Source organism: Phodopus roborovskii, unplaced genomic scaffold (genome assembly GCF_943737965.1).
Source record: "Phodopus roborovskii unplaced genomic scaffold, PHOROB, whole genome shotgun sequence".
Classification (NCBI taxonomy): Eukaryota; Metazoa; Chordata; class Mammalia; order Rodentia; family Cricetidae; genus Phodopus; species Phodopus roborovskii.
Window position 1 is genome coordinate 12375296 of NW_026126407.1, and position 13052 is coordinate 12388347.

General features: G+C 50.3%; 1 protein-coding gene and 7 non-coding genes across 8 annotated transcripts; 1 reads left to right on the top strand and 7 right to left on the bottom strand.

The window, feature by feature from the left end:
- Nucleotides 1-847: 847 nt before the first annotated feature.
- Aurkb (aurora kinase B) lies at nt 848-6700 on the bottom strand. The gene is made up of 8 exons (XM_051180307.1): nt 6628-6700; nt 5176-5278; nt 5017-5068; nt 4680-4871; nt 4319-4457; nt 4086-4234; nt 1922-2096; nt 848-1537 (listed from the first exon to the last, which is right to left on the bottom strand). The coding sequence occupies exons 1-8, from the start codon at nt 6673-6675 to the stop codon at nt 1376-1378; spliced, it is 1020 nt and encodes a 339-aa protein (XP_051036264.1). The 5' UTR covers nt 6676-6700; the 3' UTR covers nt 848-1375.
- A 1156-nt stretch (nt 6701-7856) lies between these two features.
- On the bottom strand, nt 7857-7928 carry Trnaw-cca (transfer RNA tryptophan (anticodon CCA)). Its single transcript has one exon. It is a non-coding gene; the product is annotated as a tRNA-Trp (tRNA).
- A 443-nt stretch (nt 7929-8371) lies between these two features.
- Nucleotides 8372-8443, top strand: Trnag-ucc (transfer RNA glycine (anticodon UCC)). The gene has a single exon. It is a non-coding gene; the product is annotated as a tRNA-Gly (tRNA).
- Nucleotides 8444-8792: 349 nt separating this feature from the next.
- On the bottom strand, nt 8793-8864 carry Trnad-guc (transfer RNA aspartic acid (anticodon GUC)). Its single transcript has one exon. It is a non-coding gene; the product is annotated as a tRNA-Asp (tRNA).
- Nucleotides 8865-9246: 382 nt separating this feature from the next.
- On the bottom strand, nt 9247-9318 carry Trnap-cgg (transfer RNA proline (anticodon CGG)). Its single transcript has one exon. It is a non-coding gene; the product is annotated as a tRNA-Pro (tRNA).
- Nucleotides 9319-11533: 2215 nt separating this feature from the next.
- Trnat-agu (transfer RNA threonine (anticodon AGU)) lies at nt 11534-11607 on the bottom strand. The gene has a single exon. It is a non-coding gene; the product is annotated as a tRNA-Thr (tRNA).
- Nucleotides 11608-11879: 272 nt separating this feature from the next.
- Nucleotides 11880-11961, bottom strand: Trnas-aga (transfer RNA serine (anticodon AGA)). The gene has a single exon. It is a non-coding gene; the product is annotated as a tRNA-Ser (tRNA).
- Nucleotides 11962-12374: 413 nt separating this feature from the next.
- Trnai-aau (transfer RNA isoleucine (anticodon AAU)) lies at nt 12375-12448 on the bottom strand. The gene has a single exon. It is a non-coding gene; the product is annotated as a tRNA-Ile (tRNA).
- Nucleotides 12449-13052: the final 604 nt, after the last annotated feature.

Below are 13052 nucleotides of genomic sequence, written 5' to 3' on the forward strand. Positions count from 1 at the left end.
GATTAAAGGTATGGGCCACTGCTCTGGGCTTGATCTATCATTGACTTTTTAATTTTTGAATGTGTAGGAGTGTTTTGACTGCAAGTATGTCTATGCCACCTGCCCTCAGAGCCCAGAAGGTGTCAAAACCATTTTGGGACAGTCTCTATGTAGTCTTGGCTATAAAGACCAGGCTGGCTTCAAACTCAGACCTGCCTGCCTCTGCCTCCTAAGAACTGAGATTAAAGACCTGTATGTACTAATCTGACTGGCCATGTTTTGTTTTGTCTTGTTTTTTGAGATAGTTTCTCCTCCCAAGTGCTAGGATTAAAAAGCCAAGTGCCAGAGTTGTTATACAGAGAAATCCTGTCTTGAAAAGCCAAAAAAAGTAAAAAAAAAAAAAAAAAAAAACTTTCTCATATATCCTGATATATATATATATCTGCTGAGCTGTGGTGGCCCAAGTCTTAAATCCCAGCATTCAGAATGCAGAGGCAGGTGGATCTTTATAAATTCAAGGCCAGACAGGTATAGAGTTCCAGAGTTAAACAAACAAAACCAACCAACCAAGGCTCCTAAGATATAACAACTAAACCTAACAAAATAAAATATAGTAAGACGAAGCAAAAACTTTCATATTTAAGTTGAACACAGCAGCCCAACAGGAGGAAGAGTCCCAAGAGCAGAAAGTTTTACTTCAATCACTGTGTGTCCGGGAATGCACACCAAGCTGTCCTCAAACTTGCGGTGATTTTCCTGCCTCAGCCCTGAGTGCATGTACGACATGCCAAGCTAACTTGGGTTTCTGCTTCACAACATTGCCAACGTGTAACAACTACTTTTACTTTCAAATCAGCATTCAAAAACATGAAATATTTAAGGCTTTATTATAAAATATACTTTGTGCTACATAATTTTTCTGAATTTAAGATAGGCTAGGCTAAGCATATTTCACAGATAAGCTGGATTAATGCATTTTTGACTTACGGTATTTTAAAATAACATTTGGCAAATTGACAGAAATCAGACTGTATAAGTCCTTAAAATTCTGTGTATGGGTGTTTTGCCTACGTATATATGTGTGTACCACACCCATGCCTAGTGCCTGCAGATGGTTGTGGGCACCATGTGGTGCAGTGAATTCAACTCCTGGCTCTCTGGAGGAACAGCCATCTCTCCAGTACTGTTTCTGTTGTTGTTTTTAACAACATTTTATGTTTCGTCTGCATGTATGTGCACCACATGTGGGCCTGGTTTTGCCTGTGCAGGTCAGAGGAGGGATCAGATTCCCTAGAATGGGAGTTGGGGATAGTTGTGAACAACCCTCCCCTTCCCCAACACATAAACAAATTTACAAACAAAACCGAGCAAACAACAGGGACAAAAATGAAGCAAGCTAAAGGGCAGAGGGAGACAGTACCCTCCGAGAGTGGGCCCGGACCCACGGGTGAGCTGCGACCTGGGCCAGGGGCAGCCGTTCTGAGGGCTTATGCTTGAGCAGCTTGGAGATGAGGTCCTGGGCCCCCTCAGGCACAGAAGGGGGGAACTTCAGGTCCACCTGCAGGTGAAAAAGGGTGTTACCCTGACTACGTTCTCCGTGAGGACTCAAAGAGATGTTTGCATCCCCCCCAAGGAGGCAGTAACAATGGGTGGCTGTGGGGGGGTCATTTTCCTTTGGGAGTGTGGGTACAGGTAGGCTGCTGGTGTTCATGCAGGCAGCACTAGCTGGTCTCAGGGGGCTATAAAAGGGAAGAGGACATGACAGTGGGTGGGGCATGTGTTGGGAAAGGAGTGTGTGTGGGGTGTGTGTATATATATAAAGTTGTCAGAGAATAAATAAGAAGTACTCATGAAATAGGGAGACTATGAAGAGACCTATGAATCCACCTTGCCCATCCCAGAGCCTGGCTTCCACAGTGCAGAGCCCAGGCAGACATCCTACCTTGACAATCCGACGGTATGTCTCACTGTGGCTAGGGCTCTCAAAGGGTGGGTTCCCCACCATCAGTTCATAGCAAAGCACCCCGATGCACCACAGATCTACCATTTCGTTATGCATGCGCCCCTCAATCATCTCTGGGGGCAGATAGTCCAGCGTGCCACACATGGTTTTCCTCCTGATGGGATGAGGAAGTGGGCAGGATCTCAAAAATCAGCCTCTCTTTTACCTTGACAGTAGGCAGCCCAGAGACCCCAGGATGCCCTGGGGCAGGGGAGAGACCCCCGGGATGCCCTGGGGCAGGGGAGAGACCCCGGGATGCCCTGGGGTAGGGGAGAGACCCCGGGATGCCCTGGGGTAGGGGAGAGACCCCGGGATGCCCTGGGGTAGGGGAGAGACCCCGGGATGCCCTGGGGCAGTGCATCTAAGCCAAAGTGTCAGGAAAGGGCATACATGGTCCCAGCGTGTCCACACTAATTGATTATCTGAATATTTTGTTTGTTTTTTCCGAGACAGGGTTTCTCTGTATTGTTTTGGAGGCTGTCCTGGAACTCTGTAGACCACACTGGCCTCAAACTCATAGAGATCCACCTGCCTCTGCCTCCTAAGTGCTGGAATTAAAGGCATGTGCCAGCAATGCCTGGCTTTTTTTTTTTTTTTTTTTTTTTTTTTTTTTTAATTAATACAATGTCTCTACATATCCCTGGCTGTCCTGAAACTCACTCTGTAGACCAGGCTGGCCTCAAACTCCTCAAACTGCCTGCCTCTGCCTCCCAACTGCTGGGACTAAAGGTGTGCATCACCACTGCCCGGCTATGTTAATCTCAATAAATAAATAAAACAATCAGAGTGAGGGCAATGCTCATTTCAAAGAAAAAACAGAAAAGATCTCTAACATCCACCACACAAATACTTCTTAAGTCAGATTATATTTTTACTGTGCAATAACATGAAGCATTAAACAACGATGGGGTCACTAGATACTGTGATGTACACCTCTAATCCCAATCCTTGTTTCTCTTGACTGGCCTAGAGCTCACTAAGTAGTGCAGACTGACTGTAACCTCAGAGAGACCATCTTCCATTGCCTCAGTAGGGCAGGATTGGAAGGCGTAAATCACTACATCTGGCTTAATTGGGCAGCCGAGGTAATCTGAGGCCAGCTTGGGCTACCGGGTAAAATCTTGTCTAAAAACTGGGAAGAGGGGTCTAGAGAGATGGTTCAGCAGTTAAGAACACGAGTTGCAGGACCAGGGTTCAATTCCCAGCACCCACATGGCAGCTCACAGCTGTTTGTAACTGTAAGATCTGACACCTTCACACAGACATACATGCAGACAAAACATCAATGCACGTAAATTATTAAAAAATGCTTATTTAAAAAAATAAAAACAAAAAACTGTTAGAGGCCAGGCACTGGTGATTCACACCTTTAATCCTAGCACTCAGGAGGCAGAGAGGCAGGTAGATCTCTGAGAGTTTGAGACCAGCCTGATCTACAAATTGAGCTCCAGTATAGCCAGGGCTACACAGAGAGAAACCTTGTCTCAAAAAAAAAAACCAAACAGTTAAAGAACTGGGAAGCAGTTTTGAGAGGTGTGGCTCAGTGAGGGAGCATTTGCCTAGCATAGGCAAGGCCCTGGGTTCCATCCTCAACACTATAAAACCAAACCAAACCAAAATAAAATGTGACATGGGTAACCCGGCATGTCAACCTAAGCTTGTGATACCAGATACTCATGTATGCTGGCCTTCAGTCTGGGCAACACAGTGAGGCCATATCTCCTTTCAATGAACAGGGGTAAACCTGACCCGGTGATAAATGCCTGTAATCCTACTATGTTTGGAGGTAAAGGCAAGGAGGTTCAGAAATTTAATTTGGCTATATGATGAGTTTATAGTCATTCTGTGCTACATAGGACCCTGTCTCAATCAATCAATCAATCGTGTGGGAGTTTCCACAATGATGTGGTGAGAGAGAGCCCACTTTATTATATAGAAAGAGCAGAAAATTTAGAGCATGAATTATTGTCACCTATTTCTGTAAAGATATGGCCACATCTACATTACGTGGAGACAAACCCCACCCCGAAGAACAAGATGCAGAAGAGCTGTACACAGACTATCACAGCCTCATACCAGGGGACAGCCCCCAGTCCCACCATACCTCAGGGAGGGAGCATGCACAGACCAGCCGAAGTCCGCGATCTTCAGCTCGCCCTGGAGACCTAACAGCAGGTTCTCAGGTTTTATGTCCCTGTGAATCACCTTCTTCTTGTGGCAGTACATCAGCGCATCTGACAGTTCCTCCATGATCTACAAGGGTTCACAGCAGAAGGTCAAACAGGCCTCCACTTCCAAGTGACAGCCCCAGCCTCACGTCCCACACCGGGTCCTGACCGTGGCTGTTCGCTGCTCATCGAAAGTTCGGTTCTTCTGTAGTTCCTTGTAGAGTTCTCCCCTCGGGGCGTATTCCAGTATCAAGTAGATCCTACGCCGGTCATAGAAGTAATTGTACAGCCGAAGAATGTTGGGATGTCTGGGACAAAGAGAAAGGAAGCTTCGGCTTGCATCTAGGAGACAGGACAGATAGCAAAGGCCTAGATCAGGGCGGGAGTGTAAGGAGGAGCTGACAGGTGGTCCAGATAGAGTAAGGCACTGCTGGGATTACAGAAACAGGGATGTGGGGTGATCAGGCTGGCAGGGGCCGGGGCCGGGGCCGGGGCCGGGGCCGGGGCCGGGGCCGGGGTGAGCAGCATACTGCAGGTGTGCCTGGATTTCGATCTCTCGGCGTAGCTGGTGCTCCACTCCCTCCTTTTCAATCTGAGACTTGAAGAGGATCTTGAGCGCAACGATGAAATGGCTTTTTTTCTCCCGAGCCAAGTACACATTTCCAAATTTGCCTTTGCCCAGAGGACGCCCAATCTCAAAGTCGTCGATAGTGAGGGACCGCCTGATTAGACAAGTGCGGGGAAGGCAGCTCAATGCTGGCTGGATCACCTTCTAAGGTGTTTGATTTCTCTCTATCCCTGTTCCCTTTAACTCCCCCATTTCCCCTCACCGCTATTTAAGTCCCCTTCCCGCTTTGGGGTACTTACAAGGCATTGGGACCCCGACTGACACTTTCAGCCAACTTCTGGCCAGGGGCAGCTAAGGAGAGAGCAGGCACCTTGAGTTCCTCCTTTGACATTCTCACCTTATACCCTCCTTTGGGCTCTGGTCCCTTGGGCCAATCCTCTCCCCGTTGCTCCCGGTACCTGTGGACTGGCCATTGGACCGGTTCATGAGGGTGAGCGCAGATGTCAGAGCAGGCTCCTTCTGCAGGACTCTCTGGGGCAGGGTGTTCAGACCTGAATGAGACTGAGGAGCAAAGGGTAGCTCTGAGGGTGTCCTTGTCCCTGTGGCCTAGCTGGAATATGCTACAAGCAGCAGTCCAGCTGCCTGCTAAAGAATCCATCCATCCCCTCATAGTTCATAGAGCAATAGTGATACACCATAGTTTGACTACCTAGCCGCTAGCTCTTGCTCCAGAAGAAACGGGTTATTAAGACACAACCTGAGATGAAGGGTGCAAGCTTTTAGTCCCAGCACTCGGGAGGCAGAGGCAGGCAGGTCTACAAGAACTAGTTCCAGGACAGGCTCCAAAGCCACAGAGAAACCCTGTCTCAAAAAAACCAAAAACCAAACAAACAGACAAGCAAAAAAACCACCCAAGACAAGGGGTGTTTGACACCTAACAATTCACCTGGCCTTGACCCACACCACCTGCTCAAGCGCGGCAATGTCCAATCTGGATAGCTCTACACATCACACATTCATCCAGGTTCACATAGCAGCCTGAGCTCACGAAGACGCACCAGCGGAGGGGAGGGATGCTGAAGGCCTTGGGCTACAGCTTCACTTTCAGATTTCACTAAGCAATAGATTGTTTCGTTTGATAGTGCCCAAGGTAAAGGTAACAGTGGTGTCTCACTCAGACTCCACTCTTCCTCGGGAAGAAGCTGGGACAAGGAAACAGATGGACTGTCCAGGATGCCCAGGCCCGACCAACCGGGAACAAACTGAAGGACTCTTCATTTTGGGGGAGGGCTTAGGGTCCCATTGTCTTGCCAAGCTCATTACAAGTGTGCTGTATTACAGATGTGCACTATCGTGCTTACTAGCTCATTTCTTCAGCCAAGAGGAGACCCTAGTGTGCGCCTACAAACCTCCCACGGGGATGTCAGTATAGATGGGTTCATGCATTTACACACGCGCGCACACACACAATTTCAAATTTATTTGGATCCTTAGCTCCAACCACTCATTAAGATAAATTCTAGGGCTGGACTGTAGCTCAACAGTACATCAAAACCGCAGGTCCTGGGTTTCAAACACTAACTTTCTATTCTACAGCTAATTTCTGTGTAGTCACTTTTTTTTTTCAGACCGGTGGGTGGGATTCACGGCCCGATAGCACAATGCTGCCTCTTGCTCAGTCCCAGTTATTGTTTGTGTATGTGACGAGCAGGCTCAGCTCCACAGAAGCCCTCAGATTCGGCTTGGCTACATCTGATACGATAAGGCTGCAAGTGATCAGACTGAGCTCTGCCAGCAGACTCCCGGGGAACCCGTCGGGAGCGCTCTGAGCACAGCCATCGGCAGGGCCCCCATCTACCTCCAAGGCCTCCCTTCCGAGGGAGGGGCGAGGAATGCGGCCGGGACCTTACCGTCTGCGAGCCGTAGGGCCACGGGTAGGCGTTCTCCTTCTGAGCCATTCGCGGGGAAAGCCGGAGGAGAGCTGGGCAGAGAGGGAAACGGCGTGAGGGGCAGAGCAGAGGCCTGCAGCGAGGGCAAGCCAGGGCGGGGAGCGAATGAGCGCGCAGGCCGAGGTCGGGGCGCCCCTCTCTGCACCCCTCCCTCGGGGGCCCGGCGGGCGCGTGGCCCGGCCAACCGAGCCGGACGCCGTGGGCTACCTGCGCCCTCCGGAGCCCAAGGCGCAGCCGCTCCCCTCTCGGCTCGGCACCGGCACGTTGGACTAGCTGGACGGCCGCTCCGTGACCCGGACACTTTCAAATCTCCCGCTCTGAGCCCATTGGCTCAGCCGCCACCCAACACCGCTCTCATTGGCTACATTTCTTGTGACGCAACCCGTCGAGACGCAAACTAGGAGCGGATTAAGATTCTCGTTTCTCTACTTTTCTGGTTCCTAAAAAATTAAGTCCCCTGGAGCCTGGGGCAGGAGGATTGCCAGGAGTTCCATTAACTCCGCTTACAAATTCTATAGATTAGCAATTCCCGCCCGGTTAACTCTACATTCTCATGCCATCTCTTGAGTGATGGTAAATGTGGACTCTCGTCAAGTTAACATTGACTGTGGCCAGAAGGGAGTATTTGCCCCTGCTTTCCTGCCAAGCGCTGATTTTCACGTGCCTGGGAAGGACCAGAACTATTGTGGGGACTCCAAAGTTGGGCAAACACAACTTCTGCAACAAAGACTATCTACGGCGTGCCACCGTCTTGGTCCGTGTGACAAGGTGTCCTGACAGGACACGGCCCAGGAGGAGTGAGGTCAAGAAGGCAAGACAAGAAACTTGGACGTAAATTTCATTTTATTTCTGACTTTTGAAGATTGTGTGTGTGTGTGTGTGTGTGTGTGTGTGTGTGTGTGTACCCCACTAGTAAACATAAATTAAGAAATCCAAAGCGAAAACAGTGGTTTTTAAAGGGATTAACTATGGCTACAGTTTTTTTAATTGCCTTAAATACATTTTCTGTGCAAGAGTTGGGGGACTGTTCATTAATAATTGCTGTTAGCATATCTAAATATTTTGACAGAAACCGCAAAAAGATGTAAAACTTAAGACATGATTTAGCAACTCTGAGAAAACAATGTTGTCTTTTCTTTCCTTTAAGGTTAATATTTATAACACGTATTAAGTAGAAAAGAAACTACAGATGACCCCGACGTGATTTGAACACGCAACCTTCTGATCTGGAGTCAGACGCGCTACCGTTGCGCCACGAGGCCTCCGTGCGCCATGCGGGCCGTGTTTGGCGTGAACAGAAGTCGTCTCCGCCATGATCTTGCGAGTTTCTCAGGCCGGGTGTCCGCCCGCCGGGCTCGCAGTTTCAGGCCGCGGAAATCAAGCATGAATGACTCGTGATTACTTAGGAACGTTTGCAGAAAGGCAAGCTCTTTAGCCTTGGACCACCCTAAGCTCACTCAGAAACGACTTCAATATGCGAATTTTGTTTGATTTTCTAGAGATGATGTCATTATGGTGTCACTGACTCCTAACCAGAATTTCACATTTAGTCCCAGCTGTACTAATGACAAAAAAAATCTCGTTTAGTTTCTGTGGATTTTGTTTTTCATATTCGTACTTTTTTTAAAATCATACAGATGTAATAATACCGAAGATACAGAGTATATGAGTATAAGTAAGAACGCAGCTTCTAGTTCTCTCACATGCGTTGGTGGTATAGTGGTGAGCATAGCTGCCTTCCAAGCAGTTGACCCGGGTTCGATTCCCGGCCAACGCAACGATTAGTTTTTCTTAACCCTCTGGGCCAACTCGAGTGGAGGCAAGTGTCCGAAGACTCATTTTGCCGCCCGGCCTTGGAGTCCCGGAGGCCGGTCCTGCACGCTGCCGCAACCCCGGCCCTTTGCCGGTCTCCCTCCTCATGCGTCCTGTATGCCTTCCCCGTGCGTGTACCCTGCTTGAGTTGCGGGGCAAATCCAGGCCTGTATGCCCGGGGCCCAAAGCAAAGCTTCAGTCTGGCGTCTACAATCGGCAGTAGCAGTTCTCCTAAACTTTAAACTACGTTCCTGCAATGCCCAGTGTTTCCTGGAATTGCATAAAGTCCACTGTGTAAAGCAAAAGCTGAAGCCCTCCCCGTCGGGGAATCGAACCCCGGTCTCCCGCGTGACAGGCGGGGATACTCACCACTATACTAACGAGGAGTAAGCTGACAACAAGTGTCTTCGGATCGCTGATCTGGGCTCTGGGCCGAGGCTGTTTCTCACCACTCAGCGTGGCGATGGGAATCTGCGCCCGTCACAGGCGGCACCGGAAACTGGGTCCACCAACCGGGAGGCGCAGGTGACCCGAGGCGTGACCGGAAGGCACAGGCGGCCTGGTCTCCGGGGCTGCGAAGCCGGAGCGCTGACATCTCCCGCCCTCACCCTCTGCCACTTACCGGTAATCCAAGACGGACATGGGTCACACTGGTGCCAGCCTGCAGCGGCCAAGGCGACGTCTGGACTTGCCCAAAACAGGCCTTGTCATGTCGGCCCCAACTCCAGAAGTGACGTTTCCGTCACCCAAAGAAAAAGTGCAAAGACGGGGCTCGTCCGGGATTTGAACCCGGGACCTCTCGCACCCGAAGCGAGAATCATACCCCTAGACCAACGAGCCGACATCCGACCCTGTCCACAGACGCCCATAGAGGTCGCACGGCATTTGCTGCTGCGTGGGCGGGGCCCGGCCCTAGAGCGTGGCTGCTCGGAGCGCGCCCCGAGCAAAACCCTGGCTTGCTCGCAGCGGTGTTCGGACCCGTGGCCGCCGGGTGCGGCGTCTCCGCACCCCTGTGCTGTGTCAGAGACGGGTGGCAAACGCTGAGGTCTCTGGCCCTCCGCTCCGAGCCCTGCCCGCAGTCCCCCGGCCCACGCTGGAGCTTGGACGTCAACCCATGCACGAGCGTCTTGGTTTGGAAACTGGCCGGGGATCGCGTCCTGAACTCCTGCGGTGAAAGGCAGCTTTGCTCGCCACCTCTACCTTGGTATTACTGCAGTGACCTGGGACAGACTCTTCAGGAGCCCACCATCTTCCCACACGACCTGCCAGCCCCGGGCCCGGGGTCCCCAGCTCGTAAGATCAGAGTTCTCATACCCTCCCGTTTAGCTTTCTCGTTATCTCCCAGAGTAACTGGGTGTGTGCCGCCTGAAACACCGACAAAGGCCAGAAATTGAATCTTTATTCAGAGTCAGCAATCCCAGAAGACGATGGATTACAACCCTAAAAGCTGTGTTTCACGCCTCTTCGTTAGTCAGCGGGTTACACAAGGCGGAGAAACAAAGACAGGCACTTCAAAGGTTAGCTTTGCCCCTGCGGCCAGCCTCGCCTCTGAGATTCACACACAGCAAGGACGTTGAACGATGCATGCCTTTAAAAAGCTTCCTACAAAACGAGTACAAATGTGCTTTTACACACTGTGAAGTGCTCTCGTCTCTAGACTTTGATGAAAATATCTCATCTTGTAATAGGAGTCAAAGCTTTACACTGAAATACACAGTTCTGGGATTTAACTTTGAGCTGCCACTATATTGGGATAGGGCTTTAGAAGTCTTGATGCATTTGCACTGCAGTCATTGGCAGATGCTACCCTGCAGAATTTCCTCATCCATATCCTGTCAGTTACTAAGACATTGCTTTTCAAAAGCATGTCTAGAATTTTCTTCCTGCAACTGTCCACCCCTCGTGGTGTGTGTGTGTGTGTGTACGTGCACGCGCATTTTCTACATAACATCTCACTAAACACAGGCTGGTCTTCCTCTCACTTACGTAAATGGCTAAGGATGACCTTGTACTGAGGGCTGGAATTGAAGGTCTGAGCCACCATGTCCAGGTAGGAATGGGTGTCTTGCACATATAACCTAGTGATTGCAGACCAGAAGAGGGTGTCGGATCCCCTGGGACTGAGTTACAGATAGATGGCTGGGGATTGAATCGGGCTCCTCTGGAAGAGCAACCAGTGCTGTTAACCATTGAGCCGTCTCTCCGTTCCTTTTGTTTTTATTGTGTCGCCCACTGCCCCATGCTGGCCATCGCACCGCAGTTTCCCCATAGATTGTCCAGCAAGTTCCTACCTAGTCTTGCTGGGTCTGCCCACCACCCGGCATTCTGAGGCAGGATGAGGCATGACGAGACGCCACCTCTTCCAACGCTCTTGTGGCGCCCTGTCCCTGCCCTTCTGACTTGTGTTGAAAGAGCCTGAGAAAAAGGTCTACCTTACTGCCTTGCTCAAAATGTGCTCTGGGTTCCGTATCTCACCATCTTGTCTCAGAGAGAGCAATTCCTTCAAGCCCACACTTTCACTCAGCCATTGCCTACCGGGAATGAATGGAGTCTATACTGTCTGTCTCCCAAGGAGGTTCAGCCATGCCAATACCCCGCTGTCAGCATCACTGTCGACTGTGATCATCTAGCCTAGTGTGCCAGAGCCGCCCCAGTAGAGCCCGTGGGGCTCCCCACGACTCCTCGTCCTGGTGGCAGGCCTGTCAAGCCCTGCTGACTCCGACCCTAACTGGCTCCTTGTGGGACAGATGGAGGTGGGTGGAGTAGTAGCTTCCCATGAAAGGCCTGCCACCATAGGACTGCATCTAGATTCCACACCAGATTTTAACGTATAATGATTTATATAAAATATCCAAAGTATAAAACTACAAAGCCCCAAGCCAAACGAAATGCACAGTGGTTCAAACAGAAAGAGTAATGGGATCAGGGAGGTGTGGTACTAATGGGCCACTACGGATACAAGGCAGAATTTCCAGTAAGGTAATAGACGTGATGTTGCTCTTATATAAAATTGGTAAAGGTTAAAAACGAAAACTTTTCACTTGGGTCATCCACAAGGCACCGCTGGGATTCGAACCCAGGATCTCCTGTTTACTAGACAGGCGCTTTAACCAACTAAGCCACGGCGCCAAGGGCATAATTAAGTCCTTCTGGAAAGTACTACAGGGATTTATGGTTCAGAGTTCAAACCACACTGGCTGTAATCTAAAACATACTTAATTGTCTTGCATCTCCCCAACTGTCCGTGAGGCCCTTCAACTCTGAGGTACCTTACAACTAAGAAGAGGGCTGAGTGTGACTAAGCTAGGATTCTAGAATCCTGAGGGGACTTTGCATAGTTCTCACCTGAGACAGAAACCATTAATACAGCCAAAACTTTCAAGAGTTAAAAAGTTATAAGCCGTAGTCGGCAGGATTCGAACCTGCGCGGGGAGACCCCAATGGATTTCTAGTCCATCGCCTTAACCACTCGGCCACGACTACAGAACATGTGAGGCTGTTTTTATCCTATGCCTTTGTTACTTCCTGAGCGCTTTCCCGCCCCACCCCGTCCATTTTCCGGTTCTCGGTGGTGCGAGACAGGAAGATGGTGCCAAAAGCCAGAGCGGGACGGGATCGGGTTGGACGTTCGGCGCCGCGCTTCCCGCGAACCTTCCTTCCGGATGCTCCCCGGTCTTTGGTGTCCAGCAAAGATCGTGTGGGAAAGGAAGCGGCAGCAGCGGAGACCCAGATTGTTCGTTCCCTGCTTTCTAGACGCCGGAGAGTGTTGCTTCGCAGTTGTAGACCGCTGGCAATTCAGGTTTTAAGAGATTACAAACGACTCGTTCTGCAATTACAAGTCCCAGGAACTAATCTTTTACACAAAAAGCATCCCCTAAACAAAAACGTCAAGCTTCTGGCCCGTACGGGGATCGAACCCGCGACCTTGGCGTTATTAGCACCACGCTCTAACCAACTGAGCTAACCGGCCAGCTACAGGAATGCCATTGGAAAAGCACCTCCAAATTTGTTATGTAACGGTCTATGGCACCCCCCCCCTTAAATTAAAAAAAAAAAAAAAAAAGCAAATATGTTGAAAGCAATTTTGGAAGGTTCATCCTCCCCAACTTGCAGGCAGTTCAAGAAGACCCAGGGGACTCTGCTGATCTGTTGACCAAGGGTCTACTTTAGGTCTGGCCCTAGGAACCCACCCACAGGCATTCCAGAGTCCTCATCCGTTTGTTTTTTTTTCCCCCCCTACTGCTCCTGTCCTCTATTTTCAAACACTTCCAGGCCCTCCTACTTGACATGAACCCCACTCCTACTCCTGCCAAGCTAGCTGAAACCATCATAGTCACGTTCTCACCGCCGGCCCCATCACTGACTGATGCTCCCGGTGAGATCTGACTGGTTGCTATCGTCCTCTGCTGGACCGGCGGTTCTCCAAATCGCTTTCCTCCTTCCACACCTCCACACCGCTAGTGAACAAGTGACTGACATTGTAATGAGTGAAAGACAGGCCCGCCACTAGGGGGTGCGTCTAAATGTGGCACCTCAGAGATGAACCTAGGCCAGGAGTCCTGAGGTTTATTGTG